We start from the raw sequence: 14691 nt of genomic DNA, 5'->3' as shown, positions 1-14691 counted from the left end.
GCAAGAGGTTTGTTCAGTTATCAGAGCAATTTGTGGTTCAGTGAGAGTGTATTTTCTTGTGGGGTTCTATGTTGATATTGTGGTTCAGTTAAATCAGAGTGTCTTTGTCTTGTGGTTGAGGTGTGTGTTTCATTTGTGGTCCGGTTGCATCAGAGTGCGTGTGTGTGTGTCTCTGGCTTGCAGGGAGAGTCGGGAGACCTGGGGATGGTCGGCTTCACTGGGTTTCCAGGACCTAAGGTGAGTCAGAGGCTCTGAGAGATCACCACAGACATTGATCACCCTTGCCTGCTCTCAATGAGCTATTCTATTCCCCCCACTGACAAATAAAAAGGGTTGTTACAAACAAAAGACTGTGTTCTGGGTTTTTCCATAGGGGCCAAATGGAGATTTGGGTTTCAAAGGCATACCTGGTCCTAAAGGTCCTCTTGGCATTCTGGTAAGTACAGAATTAGCACTTACTCTTGCAATACATTATGTATATACATGGTGTGTGTGCTGATCTCTCCTCTACGTGTCTGTTTCAGGGTTTCAGTGGACCTGTTGGTCCAGAAGGGATGATTGGCCCAATGGGGAAACCTGTAGGTCCAGTGTGTGTGTGTGAGCACGTGTTCATGTGCATGTCTATCTGCCAATTTGACTCTATACACAGTGACTGCACGCATGTGAGAGACAGGTTCAACGATCCGTTTTAAGATTGGGCACTATCCCGTCTCTGTGTTGATGTGTTGCTATTTTTTGAATGGTAACATTTATTTAACTAGGCAAGTCAGTTCAGAACAAAGTCTTATTTACCATGACGGCCTACTGGGGAACAGTGGGTTCTGGGCAGAAAGACTGATTTTTACATTGTCAGCTCAGGGATTTGATCCAGCAACCTTTCGGTTACTGGCCCAACGCTCTAACCACTGGGCTATCTCCCGCTTCAACTGTCTGTAACTGTCAGGCCAAAATATACCAAAATGAATTGATAATCCGCTCTGTCAAAGTCAGACATCTTTCCAGACTAGAGAGAGAGCGTGTGTATTCATGACTCCTCAGCCATAAACCCAGCCATAAGTTCAATCCTCAAGTGTTCGTTTCTATCTTTTTTTTATGTGATCTGTCCAATCTAGTCACACTTACCTGGTAGTGTGTTACAAGTCTGCTACTTGTGTTTATATGAAGGGCATTATACTACAGGAATAATAGAGTTAAAAGAACCGAGGGTACCTGTACTTCTGAAAAGAAACCACTGTATTCCAAAGTCATATTTTCTCTTTCAAAGGGACCGAGGGGGCCAAAGGGAAGCCATGGGGAAATGGTGAGATGTCTGCATAGTCATATAATCCATTACACTCAGTAAGCATTAGGAAAACCACAAGTTGATGTGTAGGTGTTTAAATGGTAAACTTAAAGTGACACCTCCTGTACAGTATGTGTGTGTAGACAAATGATCCCATTAGTTCCGTGACCTTGTTTGCTTTGCATGAACTTGAGTGACGGTCTGTGTATTCCTAAGTTAAAAGCAGACGGCCACAGTGCCTGGGTAGACTCAGGATGAAGGCAGCTGTTGCAGAGTGATTTCCAGTGCACAGCGAGCCACGCATGGGGCCTTACTGTACTTTCTGCCTCTCATGTAAACAGTGTGCAGGAAATGCTGTGTCATAGTGTTAGCGCTGGGATCTTCTGTGGGGGTTATTGTATATACTGTTCTCTATTACGGCTCCCACTCTGCCAAGTGAACTGTTTTAAGCTTCTCAGACTCATAGACAGTTACACACACAGTAGAGAGAGACACACACACTAATAAGAAGCAGCTGCCTGCTGAAGGCTGCTGCCGCTGCTGCTGTTGTGGTGATGTGGTGTCAGTGCCCTCATCAGCCAGTGGGGGCGATAGAGCTCCATTACAGAAACACAAGCAGAGCCCTCAACAGACAAAACCCCTGCTACTGACTGCAGCTCTTCAGCTCTTCTGACTGTACCTTATGATTATGTTACGATAGGATTGGTTTAAAACAGGTATATTATATCAAACGTATAATGTTTATATCAACATATATTCAATCTTTGTGTGAAGTTTAGAGAGTACTGCAGGTGCATCCGATATGCTAAACATTGTGTTGTCATTGCTTGGACGCCATTGTAACACCATGATGTTGTGTTTGTTCCTCAGGGACCCCAGGGACCACAGGGACATCCAGGTCCCAGAGTAAGTGTTCCCCTCCCATTACTACATTATGTCCTAACCTCTCTCAGTGAGTGGGGCGGCGGTAGCCTTGAGGTTAGAGAGGTGGGCCGGAAGCCGTAGGGTTGCCGCTTTAAACTCCCAAGCTGCCTGTGGGGAAGTCTGTAGGGAGTGATCCAACAGCCAGCGGGTTACCAGCTTCAATATCCCTCTATACTACCTACCGGAGCTGTGTATTTCGGCAAGGCTCCAGAGGAACTGACCTAATTCTTACAGTTTGCTTGACAGTTCTATGGTTTATTGTCGTATCTCTTTATTTAATGTGTATGTCAAAATCCGGTCTGTGTTCTCTCTCCCAGGGTCTCCCAGGTGCTCCTGGCCTGGCCGTAAGTATCCTGTTTGACTCACAGATCGTCATTCAATTACATCATCGTAATCGATCCTTTGTCTTTGTCTGGAACCCACTGTTTAACCATTGTATAGCTTACATCCATTATGTCAGCGATTTGTGTCGGCGATATATAGTCAGTTCTAAACACTCGAGCCAACGTTTTTATAGTGACGTTATTCACCCAAACGCCACTGTTCCTATTGGTTATGAGTGCACTTGTTTGATTAAAAGTGGTCATGTAGAGATTAGAGGAGAGGTCAGGTATGGGTGTGTGGGGGCAGTTGCACTGAAGTTGCCAGAAAGGCTGGTGGGGGTGTTTAGCTGGTTTGGAGAGAATAGCGGGAAGACAGGATAGGGGAAGGGCATGGTATCTCACTGAGTTTCACACAAAATCTGGCCAACAGAAATCTGGAGTGTGCCAAATATGCTCGCCCTAGGCGTCTCTCTCTCTCTCTCTCTCTCTCTCTCTCTCTCTCTCTGTCTCTCTGTCTCTCTGTATCTCTCTCTGTCTCTCTGTCTCTCTGTCTCTCTGTATCTCTCTCTGTCTCTCTCTCGTTCTCTCTCTATCCCCCCCACTCTCTCTCTGTCTCCGCCCTAGGCTTGGTGCCAGCCTAAGCTTAGATAAGGCTTTTGAAGGAATGGGAAAAAGCAACAGTCTCATGGCTGCAGGGCCAGCGGTAGCATAGTAGCAGAGCATACCGTATATTATCTGTGTGGCCTTTCCTTCCCTGTGTGAGCTGCTTTCAACAGCCATTTAGAACTATAACCATGAACTTAAAACAACAAAGCTGAAATGTCATTGCATTTCTGTTTATGCATTATGTACACTACGTGGTAATCAGGGAGGGGCTTTTAATGACATTGATTAATATGCCCCCCACTACTTTGAAGAATTTGTAGATTTGTTGATACAGGTCCTGGTGTACTGCTCTTCTATGCGACTAAACTGTGTATGTTGGTGTTGCACCCTCAGAGACGAATCGAGTATAACTCTCCGTTGGAGTCCAATGGTGCCTTAAGGACAGAGGTAAAGCACTCAACCTATTGCACATTTTAAAATGAGATAACTGTAGTCAACATCCTCTGTAAATACAGTCACTGTTAAGTGTTGATTTTACAATTAAAAAAATATTAACAAAATCTTCTTGTTCTTTTTTTGCTATTTTATACTCTGCCTTTCCACGTGTGTGGGAACATGCCTCCAAATAAACCTCGTTTAATTGATTGGTACACATGTAAAAAAAAAATTTGCTTGGCACACATAAAAACATCAATGCAACCTTTCCAAACATCGTATGTCATGGGATTTCTGTGGATGACTACGGGTTGTGCTTCTGTGCATGCACGCTTGTGTATGCATGTGTCTGCATGTATTCACGTTTGATCATCTGCATGCGTGTTCTATCCATGTGTCCATGCTTTGGTTTGGCTGTCTCTATGGCTTTGTCCTCTAACCTCTTCCTTTGCTGCAACACTATGGCCTGTGTGAACTCTGCTAACCCTGCTAACCTAGACCTACCAGAACACTGAGATGTCCCTCCCAGACCACAACGCAGAGATCTTTAAGACCCTGCGCTACCTGAGCGGTGTGATCGAGAGCATGAAGAAGCCGTTGGGAACCCGGGAGAACCCAGCACGGTTCTGTAAGGACCTGTTGGACTGCCAACACCAGCTCTCTGATGGTGAAAACTTCCTAAAACTGCTTCACAGAACTTATCCAGATGTCACGGACACTTTGTCCCAATCTCCATGAATCAATATTCTATGAATAATCTACAAACTTCTATTTAGTAGAATAGTAAGTATTTGTTATTCGTATGACTGTGTTCTTTCTCTCTGGGGTTGGATGTTGCGGTGCCTATAGGACTGTTCTGGATCGACCCTAACCTGGGATGTCAGTCAGACGCCATTGTGGTCTTTTGTAACTTCACTGCAGGCGGGCAGACTTGTCTCCACCCAGTAGCTTCTAACAAGGTAATCTAGCACTGCACTCCATTACTGCACTCCATCATCACAGGGCATCCAGTAAATCCATAGCAGTATTAATTCAAAAGACCGATTTTCTCTAGGTTTAAAGTTGAACACATTTACATGTGCCTGGTTGCAATGGCACAACCACAGAGGCGTAGGGGCATTTTCACGAACACATCTGTCCTTCCTTTCCTCTGCAAACCTCAGCAGTATTGTACAAGGGGGTTTTGGTAAATTGTTATTGCCCCTTTCATTGCGAAATGGCCATGAATTTCCAGCTGGTGCCGTCACCGTTTCCTTGATTCCTGTCACATCTGCACAGACACACATTGTTGTTGACAATCTGCGGTGTGTGTGTGTGTGTGTTTACATATTAAACAACCACACATGGAAACGGTTTATGGGTTCATGAAATGCACATCCCTTTATTGAATATGATATGTGTGTGATGCCTTGTCCTTCGGTGTTGCTGATGTGGCCTGGAAAAGAGAGAAACGCAGGTGGAGAGTTCGCCGGCAGTTCATTTGGTTTTGGCGCCGACCGTTTGTCGCACTGCATTTACCGTGTCTTATCATGCATTTTTGTTATCAATGTCACTATTCAAGTGAGGTTTCGGTAATCGCAATGTAAAGTTAAAGTTGTTTGCAAACGTAGCCTCCTGCTCCGACGGGAGGTTATCCATTATAATCGACCAGATACTCAAGTGGCCGCTCTAACAATGAAAAGAAAAGTCTTCAAAAATGGAAGGCAGCTGGGAGGAGGCAAGATCAGGTGGGACCATTCTTGCCAATGAGAGGGCAGAACAACAGGCACAACTCTGATATAAAATATTTTTTTCTCAAAGTTACTGGGATGTGTACAGTTTTCCGCCGGCATCACCCCGCCGCCGTAAATAAACACCCTCATTCTGAGTTTGCACCGTATCAAAGTGTCTGCCTCGTCACTGGAACCTCCACCACTAGGGCAACCTCTGTTGCGTGTCTATATGTGATAAAATTAATAATTGAGAGTTTATGAAATATTGGAAGTTCTTTTGTCTGTGCACTCGATATGGTAATTTCTCCCCAGACACAGTAGATTTTTCCGCATCATTTTGGAAAGCTGAGCTAACACACTGAGCTAACACACATATGTACCAATGGTCATCATAGCCATACATACCAATGTCTTCCATCATATCAGGATGCTGTTTCCATGAACAAAAGTCAGTTATATACAGCAGTAGTTTCCTAACCTTGTCTGTCTTGAAACCCATTACGGAGGCTTAGATGAATGGAAAGAAACCGTTTAATCGTTAAGTATTCTTCTATTACGGCCAGTTTGACTCATTGTGCTTGCAGCAAGAACCCTGTACCTTGGTGAATAACACAGACCGGAATATTCCTCATTGTAAAATGGAATTGTAAATGAGGGACAGAGAGCGATACATTAACAGATACTTCCCGTCCATTCTCCATCCCCTAACCTTCTTTTGCTTGCCCCACAGCTGTCGTTCGGGGTCCATAAGGTCCAAATGAAGTTCCTCCACCTTCTGAGCACAGAGGCCAGTCAGGACATCACCTTCCACTGTCTGAGTGATCTGCCCCTCAGCCCCACAGACACCTACAGCGCTAACGGCCCAGGACAGGAGTACCGGGACAGACCACCGAGGTTCAGGGGATGGAACGGACAGATGTTTGAGGCAGACACACTACTTGAACCTCTACCAGACGAGTGCAAGGTAAGGAGCCGGAGGGAGGAAGAGATATCAAAATAAAAGAAAATGTTATTTATCACGTGCGCCGAACACAACAGTAAAATGCTTACTTACAAGCCCTTAACCAACAATGCAGTTTAAAAAAATGTGAGTTAAGAAAGTATTTACTAAATCAACTAAAGTGAAAAAAATAAAAATAACACAATAAAATAGCAATAATATGGGGGGCTATATATCAAGTCAATGTGCTGGGGTTAGTCAAGGTAATTTGTACATGTACTGTAGGTAGGGGTAAAGTGACTATGCATAGATAATAAACAGCGAGTAGCAGTAGAGTAAAAACAAAGGGGGGGGGGGGGGGGGGGGGGGGGTCAATGCAAATAGTCTGGGTGGCCATTTGATTAATTGTTCAGCATTCTTATGGCTTGGGGGTAGAAGCTGTTAAAGACCTAGACATGATGCTCCGGTACCGCTTGCCATGCGGTACCAGAGAGAACATTCTATGAATTGGGTGACTGGAGTCTTTGACACACGTTTTTGGGCCTTCCTCTGACACCGCCTAGTATATAGGTCCTGGATGGCAGGAAGCTTGGCCCCAGTGATGTACTGGAACGTACGCACTACCCTCTGTAGCGCCCTCTGTATGTTTCTTTCACCTTAGAACTGGGTGTGTATTCATAAAGCATCTCAAAGTAGCATTGCTGATCTAGGATCAGGTCCTCCCTGACCATGTAATCTTATTCATTAAAATCTAAAAGGCAAAACAGATCCTAGATCAGCATTAACCATTGTGTGTCAATTGCTTCATATTGTACATTTTCCCTTTTAGATCCAAGATGGCAGCTGGCACCAGTCACGCTTCTTCTTCCATACTCAGGACAGCTACGAGCTCCCCATCGTAGACATACAGGAACCACCATCGTCACAGCCCAATCGCCTGCTACACCTCGAGGTGGGACCTGTCTGCTTTCTGTGAGGTCATCTATCGCCAGCCTGCCTGTCCAAAATATGAACTATGAAGCATGCCATAAGCAACCCAAAATGTCTGCTCCCCAAACCAAAGAGAATGTAAGCCCAAGCGGAGTTTGTCAGGTCTACTCCCCCACATGGTGACAAACACCCTGTTCAATCGGTGGTAGACTTCTGCGGAAGAACTCAAGCCATAGGAAACTAGGCCAGCTTAGTGTAAGATGGCTGCAGGAGAGCAGTGTATACAAATATTTGTCAAATAAATGTATAACGTGTGTCTGTTTTTTCAGTTTTGTTTTTCAAAAGTTGCTTGGGTTCATTGGAAAGTTGGTCCCTGAACTCAAGATAGGACTCATCCACACGACACCCTTCAAAAACAAACTCAAATCCTGTACCTCCCACCCCTTTCCTCCTTCTCCCCCATATACACCCTTTCATCCATCCTCAGAAGGGGCCTAGCTATCCGAAGGAAAGCTCCATGGCCTTTGTGACAGGAACACTGTCCAACCAAAACTTTCTAAGAGTGCAATAGCTTGTGGATTAAGCGTGAGAGATTTCATATTGCAACATCAATTGAAGGTCAACCACCAGTTCGGGCGGCCATTTTGTTTTTTTATTCACGTTTGAATCATGTTTGAATCTGTTGTACAACAAGGCTGGACGTTTACACCTTGGGTGTGTCCAAAATGGCACCCTATTCTCTATGTAGTGCATTTGGTTTAACTTAGGGCCCATAGAGCTCAAACATAGTGCACTACTGTATATAGGGAATAGAGTTCTATTTTCGGACACAGCCCTAGACAGATGGTATGCTTGTATGCCCTCTAAGTATAGGCGCTTGTGTCAAGTTATTTTTTTGTCTTTACAAGTTGTATGTACCGGTTACATCAAGATCTGTATCGGTTGTAAGAGTACTTATTTGAAATGTGGTCATTTCTACAGTAATTTATATGAACCATCTGTTGATGAATTCCATGTTTTTTTTGCTTTTGCTTTTCATTTTTATTTGGTAGGTGGTAACTTATCATTGGTGCTGCAACAGACACAAGAGCTTGAGACATCAGTGAGTTGCGAGACAATTTTCCGGTGTATATTTTGACATTATATGGTTGGTTATTTATATCCTTTTGTTTTTGTTCACATTACTGTACCCCAATAAATTATACTCTCAGAGATCTATTTGGTCAACTCCAAACTCAGTCCAAATAACTATGTATGTAAAAATGTGTACTTGTATACTATGTACACACATTATGTCTATGTTCATTGTATACGTTCATGTTCACTACAGTGGTGGTTGATAGGTCATACTGGCAGCTAGCATAGGCCAGAGCCAGAAGACATATGACATAGCAATGATCTTGTTCTTTATGCTACATTAAACATAGTGTAATTCAAAAAGTCAACATTGAAAATGTGTAAACATGAAATATGTTGACGTTAAATAAATGAAAAGGCCCAGTACAGTCAAAAACGAGATTTCCCTGTGTTTTATATGTATATTTCCACTCTATAAGGTTGGAGAAATACTGTGAAATTCTGAAAATGATTATTGATAATGCCCCTTTAATGTAAGTTGTTTGACAAGACCGCCTGAAATGTCTGCCTGTTTTAGTGGGATGGAGTTTTGACCTTCCATGGTGACATCACCATGTGGTAAATTAGTTAATAGATCAATCAGAAAGAGAGTTCCAAACCTCTCTGCCAATAACATCTTATTTTCAGTTTTCCCCTCTCCACTCAAACCAATTCCAGACAGTCCAAGCAACAATCTTGCTTGGAAAATTGCCCTTTGTTAAGAAGCTATTTTGTCTCTTTTTTTACCATTTTAATTTTAAACAATGACAGTAAGGTATTTCATTGTTACCCAGAAATGATTTGACATTGAGATAAAAAACAGTTGCTTTGGACCTTTAATACATAAATACCTTCTTGATATTTTGTTGATGTTCATAACAGGGTCGTTCCACGAAAAGTGTCCTTTGTGTCCCTTTGATATTTTAGGTAAAAATTGTGCACAACTATTGAATTGTAAAAGCCTGTTATTTTAAATAAAGTACCCCTTAATTTAGACCACATGGATCATTTAAAAAATCTGAATTTGAATATGAATATAGGCTTGCGAATGTTCCAAAATTATGCATTTTGACATGTACCTCCATCAACCCCGTGTCACTTCTATGAAGAATTCAACCCATTTAATCCCCCAAAATTACACCATAATTCTAACACCTTAGTTATTTTGTTGCTTTGACAAAGTCATTTCTGAAAATTCAAATGTATTCATGTGATTGATTAGTGATAAATTTACGTGTGACACTCATTTTAAGGACAACCCTGTTACTGAACTCTCATTTTAAATATATAAAAAAAGAAACATGGAACATCTAGTAGTCGAATCCTAGTTTAAAAGCAGGTGAGTTGGTTCTACTCTTTTTGGACATGTTCTGTTTTGTGGTGGGAAACTGAGTGGGTTGATCATTACACGTCAACCCTGTTACCCGTAGATAGACAGGCCAGAAATGTTTTAGCAATGTCATTTTTTGGGGTGAAGCTTGCATTCAATTGCCACTCCCTTTTGCACACAAGCTTCCATTCCCCTTATCACAAGGGGATTTTTTTTGCTGATTTTAAGGTGAAATCGTCAACCCTTTTACTTAATTTGGCACTTACTATAGTCATCTTTTTACTTAACTTATTGAGATAGGAAATACTGTTTTTTAAATGAAGTTGAACATGTGCTCTTTATGACAGAATGTTAGAATGAGGTGAAAATGTTTTTGGGACCAATTGTTAGAATGACCCAACAGTATATATGTATTATGAAGTCCAACAGTGACATGGTTAAAAACTAGCCTCGAACGAACCATCCTCATCTCGCGAGCTCCCGTTCTGTTTCGATACACGAATACCGTGTAGTGAAACACAATGTGAGCTCGCGAGACCAGGATGGTTCGTACGAGGCTAGTTCAAAACTGCAATTAGAGAAAACTGTTTATCTATCATAAACAGTGCAACTTCAAACTTCCCACACTCATAAAGTTAGTAGTATTTTTTCAGACTCCAACACACCCCACTGGTATCGAATTACTAAATCAGTTTTTCATTGGAATAGTTTGAATTCTTGACACCATCTCTTCCAGTTCCAGTAACAGTGAGACCTTGCTGGAAGCTGTATACTGCAGATGCTGGTAACAAGGAGAGTCACTGTTCAAGGAAACATCTTTTTCTGGGGTTCTGCCCAGGAAACTGATGACTAACCTGTATGTGTATGTGTATGTGTATGTGTATGTGTATGTGTGTGTGTGTGTGTGTGTGTGTGTGTGTGATCCTTTCAGCAGGGGACACTCAGCACCATGTTAACCACTATCCTGACAACAGCTGAATGGTCATCTGCAGCTTTACAATAGTTTGAAACTCAGATTTCCAAAGACGAGTCAATCTTGGTTAGCCTGCTTTGTTCATATAATACACTGTTCAAAAAAATAAAGGGAACACTTAAACAACACAATGTAACTCCAAGTCAATCACACTTCTGTGAAATCAAACTGTCCACTTAGGGAGCAACACTGATTGACAATAAATTTCACATGCTGTTGTGCAATTGGAATAGACAAAAGGTGGAAATTATAGGCAATTAGCAAGACACCCCCAATAAAGGAGTGATTCTGCAGGTGGTGACCACAGACCACTTCTCAGTTCCTATGCTTCCTGGCTGATGTTTTGGTCACTTTTGAATGCTGGCGGTGCTTTCACTCTAGTGGTAGCATGAGACGGAGTCTACAACCCACACAAGTGGCTCAGGTAGTGCAGCTCATCCAGAATGGCACATCAATGCGATCTGTGGCAAGAAGGTTTGCTGTGTCTGTCAGCGTAGTGTCCAGAGCATGGAGGCGCTACCAGAAGACAGGCCAGTACATCAGGAGACGTGGAGGAAGCTGTAGGAGGGCAACAACCCAGCAGCAGGACCGCTACCTCCGCCTTTGTGCAAGGAGGAGCACTGCCAGAGCCCTGCAAAATGACATCCAGCAGGCCACAAATGTGCATGTGTCTGCTCAAACGGTCAGAACCAGACTCCATGAGGGTGGTATGAGGGCCCGACGTCCACAGGTGGGGGTTGTGCTTACAGCCCAACACCGTGCAGGACGTTTGGCATTTGCCAGAGAACACCAAGATTGGCAAATTTCGCCACTGGCGCCCTGTGCCCTTCACAGATGAAAGCGGGTTCACACTGAGCACATGTGACAGACGTGACAGAGTCTGGAGACGCCGTGGAGAACGTTCTGCTGCCTGCAACATCCTTCAGCATGACCAGTTTGGCGGTGGGTCAGTCATGGTGTGGGGTGGCATTTCTTTGTGGGGCCGCACATCCCTCCATGTGCTCGCCAGAGGTAGCCTGACTGCCATTAGGTACCGAGATGAGATCCTCACACCCCTTGTGAGACCATATGCTGACACATGCACATTTGTGGCCTGCTGGAGGTCATTTTGCAGGGCTCTGGCAGTGCTCCTCCTTGCACAAAGGCGGAGGTAGCGGTCCTGCTGCTGGGTTGTTGCCCTCCTACGGCCTCCTCCACGTCTCCTGATGTACTGGCCTGTCTCCTGGTAGCGCCTCCATGCTCTGGACACTACGCTGACAGACACAGCAAACCTTCTTGCCACAGCTCGCATTGATGTGCCATCCTGGATGAGCTGCACTACCTGAGCCACTTGTGTGGGTTGTAGACTCCGTCTCATGCTACGACTAGAGTGAAAGCACCGCTAGCATTCAAAAGTGACCAAAACATCAGCCAGGAAGCATAGGAACTGAGAAGTGGTCTGTGGTCACCACCTGCAGAATCACTCCTTTATTGGGGGTGTCTTGCTAATTGCCTATAATTTCCACCTTTTGTCTATTCCATTTGCACAACAGCATGTGAAATGTATTGTCAATCAGTGTTGCTTCCTAAGTGGACAGTTTGATTTCACAGAAGTGTGATTGACTTGGAGTTACATTGTGTTGTTTAAGTGTTCCCTTTATGTTTTTGAGCAGTGTATTTTATATTTTCATAAAATATTATATTTTCCATTTGACAAATGATTAGTTTACTCAACAAAAGTAGGCTATGTAGAAGGAGAATGTGTGTATAATGTTTAAGTCAATATCTTTCCCTGCTTTTGCGAAGCGACATGAAATCAGAGCACATTTTAGAACACAAACATGAACTGTACTAATCTCAAATCAGGTGCTCATTGAAGGTTCCCTTTTTTTATTATTATGGGCACATCTTCACTGATTTATCAGATATCTGCTCACCGGGTTCATTCTATATTGTTACATTTCCTATTCAAAATCAAGCACGTAATCTGTACATCACCAATGGGCTTTTCTTCCATTACAAATGTGATGTTTTCTAAGACACAAAAGCTGATGTTCCTTTTTTAAATTATATTACACTAGCAGGGACAACACAAAACTGTTGAGGACCTTGTGACTTGAGAGATGCTATGGCATGGCAAACCCTGTGTAACCATGGATAGGGGACAAAGCAAATAAACCACGAGAAACAAAATGCCAGACTTCTCTTGAGCTAGAGAGTGAGAACAATTTGGATTCAGATGTTTGATCTTGTTTGACCCACCTTCGTTGGCGATTGTTGCATTTGTCTCCTCTTAACTAAGATACGAGAAAAACAATGCATATTTTGTTGTTGTATTTCCATTGGACATCAGTTCATCTCCCCTGGTCAATGTGTCTTGGAAAGGCTTTAGTTTTATAGTCAGCCTTAGTCCTCAGAACAACACAGCTCTTATTGGAATCCATCGGTCTGCACGCATGCATGCACGCTGGTTGACAGATTAATATGCAGCATATTCAGAGAGAGAGAGAGATCTTCCACGCAATGTCCTGTATTTCATGCATACCATCACCAGGGGGCCCTATTGTGCAATGTCAAGCCAAAACCGGACTACATACAGTATGTCATATATTTTCTCCACGTGTAGAGAGACGGTATGGTACAGTTCAGATTGTTTTGAGAGAGACAGAGCTGCGAGAGAGTAACTTATAGAAATCCTTAGCAACCCACATGCTGCGATGTCCACACCCACTTTGGCTCCTATCATTCAAATTATTGAACTTTGAGGCTGGTGATCAAATCAAAGTTTATTTGTCACCTGCGCTGAATACAACAGGTGAAATGCTTATTTACAGGCTCTAACCAATAGTGCAAAAAAGGTATTAGGTGAACAATAGGTAAGTAAAGAAATAAAACAACAGTAAAAAGACAGGCTGTTTACATAGCGAGGCTATAAAAGTAGCGAGGCTACATACAGACACAGGTTAGTCAGGCTGATTGAGATAGTATGTACATGTAGATATAGCTAAAGTGACTATGCATATCTGATGACCAGAGAGTAGCAGTAGCGTAAAAGAGCGGTTGGCGGGTGGCGGGACACAATGCAGATAGCCCGGTTAGCCAATGTGTAGGAGCACTGGTTGGTCGGCCCAATTGAGGTAGTATGTACATGAATGTATAGTTAAAGTGACTATGCATAAATGACAAACAGAGAGTAGCAGCAGCGTAAAAAGAAGGGTTGGGGGGAGGCACCCAATGCAAATAGTCCGGGTAGCCATTTGATTACCTGTTCAGGAGTCTTATGGCTTGGGGGTAAAAACTGTTGAGAAGCCTTTGTGTCCTCGACTTGGCACTCCGGTACCGCTTGCCATGCGGTAGTAGAGAGAAGAGTCAATGACTAGGGTGGCTGGGGTCTTTGACAATTTTTGGGGCCTTCCTCTGACACAACCTGGTGTAGAGGTTCTGGATGGCAGCCAGCTTAATTCCAGTGATGTATTGGGCCGTACGCACTACCCTCTGTAGTGGCTTGCGGTAAGAGGCTGAGCAATTGCCGTACCAGGCAGTGATGCAACCAGTCAGGATGCTCTCGATGTTGCAGCTTTAGAACCTTTTGAGGATCTCAGGACCCATGCCAAATCCTTTTAGTTTCATGTGTGGAATAGGCTTTGTCGTGCCCTCTTCACGACTGTCTTGGTGTGTTTGGACCATTCTAGTTTGTAGTTGATGTGGACACCGAGGAACTTGAATCTCTCAACCTGCTCCACTACAGCCCCGTTGATGAGAATGGGTGTGTACTCGGTCCTCCTTTTCCTGTAGTCCACAATCATCTCCTTAGTCTTGGTTACGTTGAGGGAGAGGTTGTTATCCTGGCACCACCCGGCCAGGTCTTTGACCTCCCTATAGGCTGTCTCGTCATTGTCGGTGATCAGGTCTACCACTGTTGTGTCGTATGCAAAATGAATGATGGTGTTGGAGTCGTGCCTGGCCATGCAGTCGTGGGTGAACAGGGAGTACAGAAGGGGACTAAGCACGCACCCCTGGGGAGCTCCATTGTTGAGGATCAGCGTGGCAGATGTGTTGTTACCTACCCTCACCACCTGGTTGCGGCCCGTCAGGAAGTCCAGGATCCAGTTGCAGAGGGAGGTGTTTAGTCCCAGGATCC

General features: G+C 43.7%; 1 protein-coding gene across 1 annotated transcript in view; it reads left to right on the top strand.

Moving 5' to 3' along the window:
• The window catches only part of LOC129855511 (collagen alpha-1(XXIV) chain-like), a 245152-nt gene extending 236487 nt beyond the window's left edge, over positions 1–8665 (top strand). Inside the window, exons 50-60 of the mRNA XM_055923240.1 lie at positions 184–237; positions 374–436; positions 525–578; positions 1265–1300; positions 2153–2188; positions 2524–2550; positions 3529–3582; positions 4069–4237; positions 4420–4529; positions 6013–6246; positions 7052–8665. Coding sequence (XP_055779215.1) covers positions 184–237; positions 374–436; positions 525–578; positions 1265–1300; positions 2153–2188; positions 2524–2550; positions 3529–3582; positions 4069–4237; positions 4420–4529; positions 6013–6246; positions 7052–7198 — 984 coding nt within the window. The 3' untranslated portion in view covers positions 7199–8665. The remainder of the gene's footprint in view (positions 1–183; positions 238–373; positions 437–524; positions 579–1264; positions 1301–2152; positions 2189–2523; positions 2551–3528; positions 3583–4068; positions 4238–4419; positions 4530–6012; positions 6247–7051) is intronic.
• Positions 8666–14691: the final 6026 nt, after the last annotated feature.

This window comes from Salvelinus fontinalis, chromosome 5 (assembly GCF_029448725.1).
Source record: "Salvelinus fontinalis isolate EN_2023a chromosome 5, ASM2944872v1, whole genome shotgun sequence".
Classification (NCBI taxonomy): Eukaryota; Metazoa; Chordata; class Actinopteri; order Salmoniformes; family Salmonidae; genus Salvelinus; species Salvelinus fontinalis.
The sequence above is the reverse complement of the archived record's forward strand: the minus strand, read 5'-3'. Positions and strand labels throughout refer to the sequence as shown.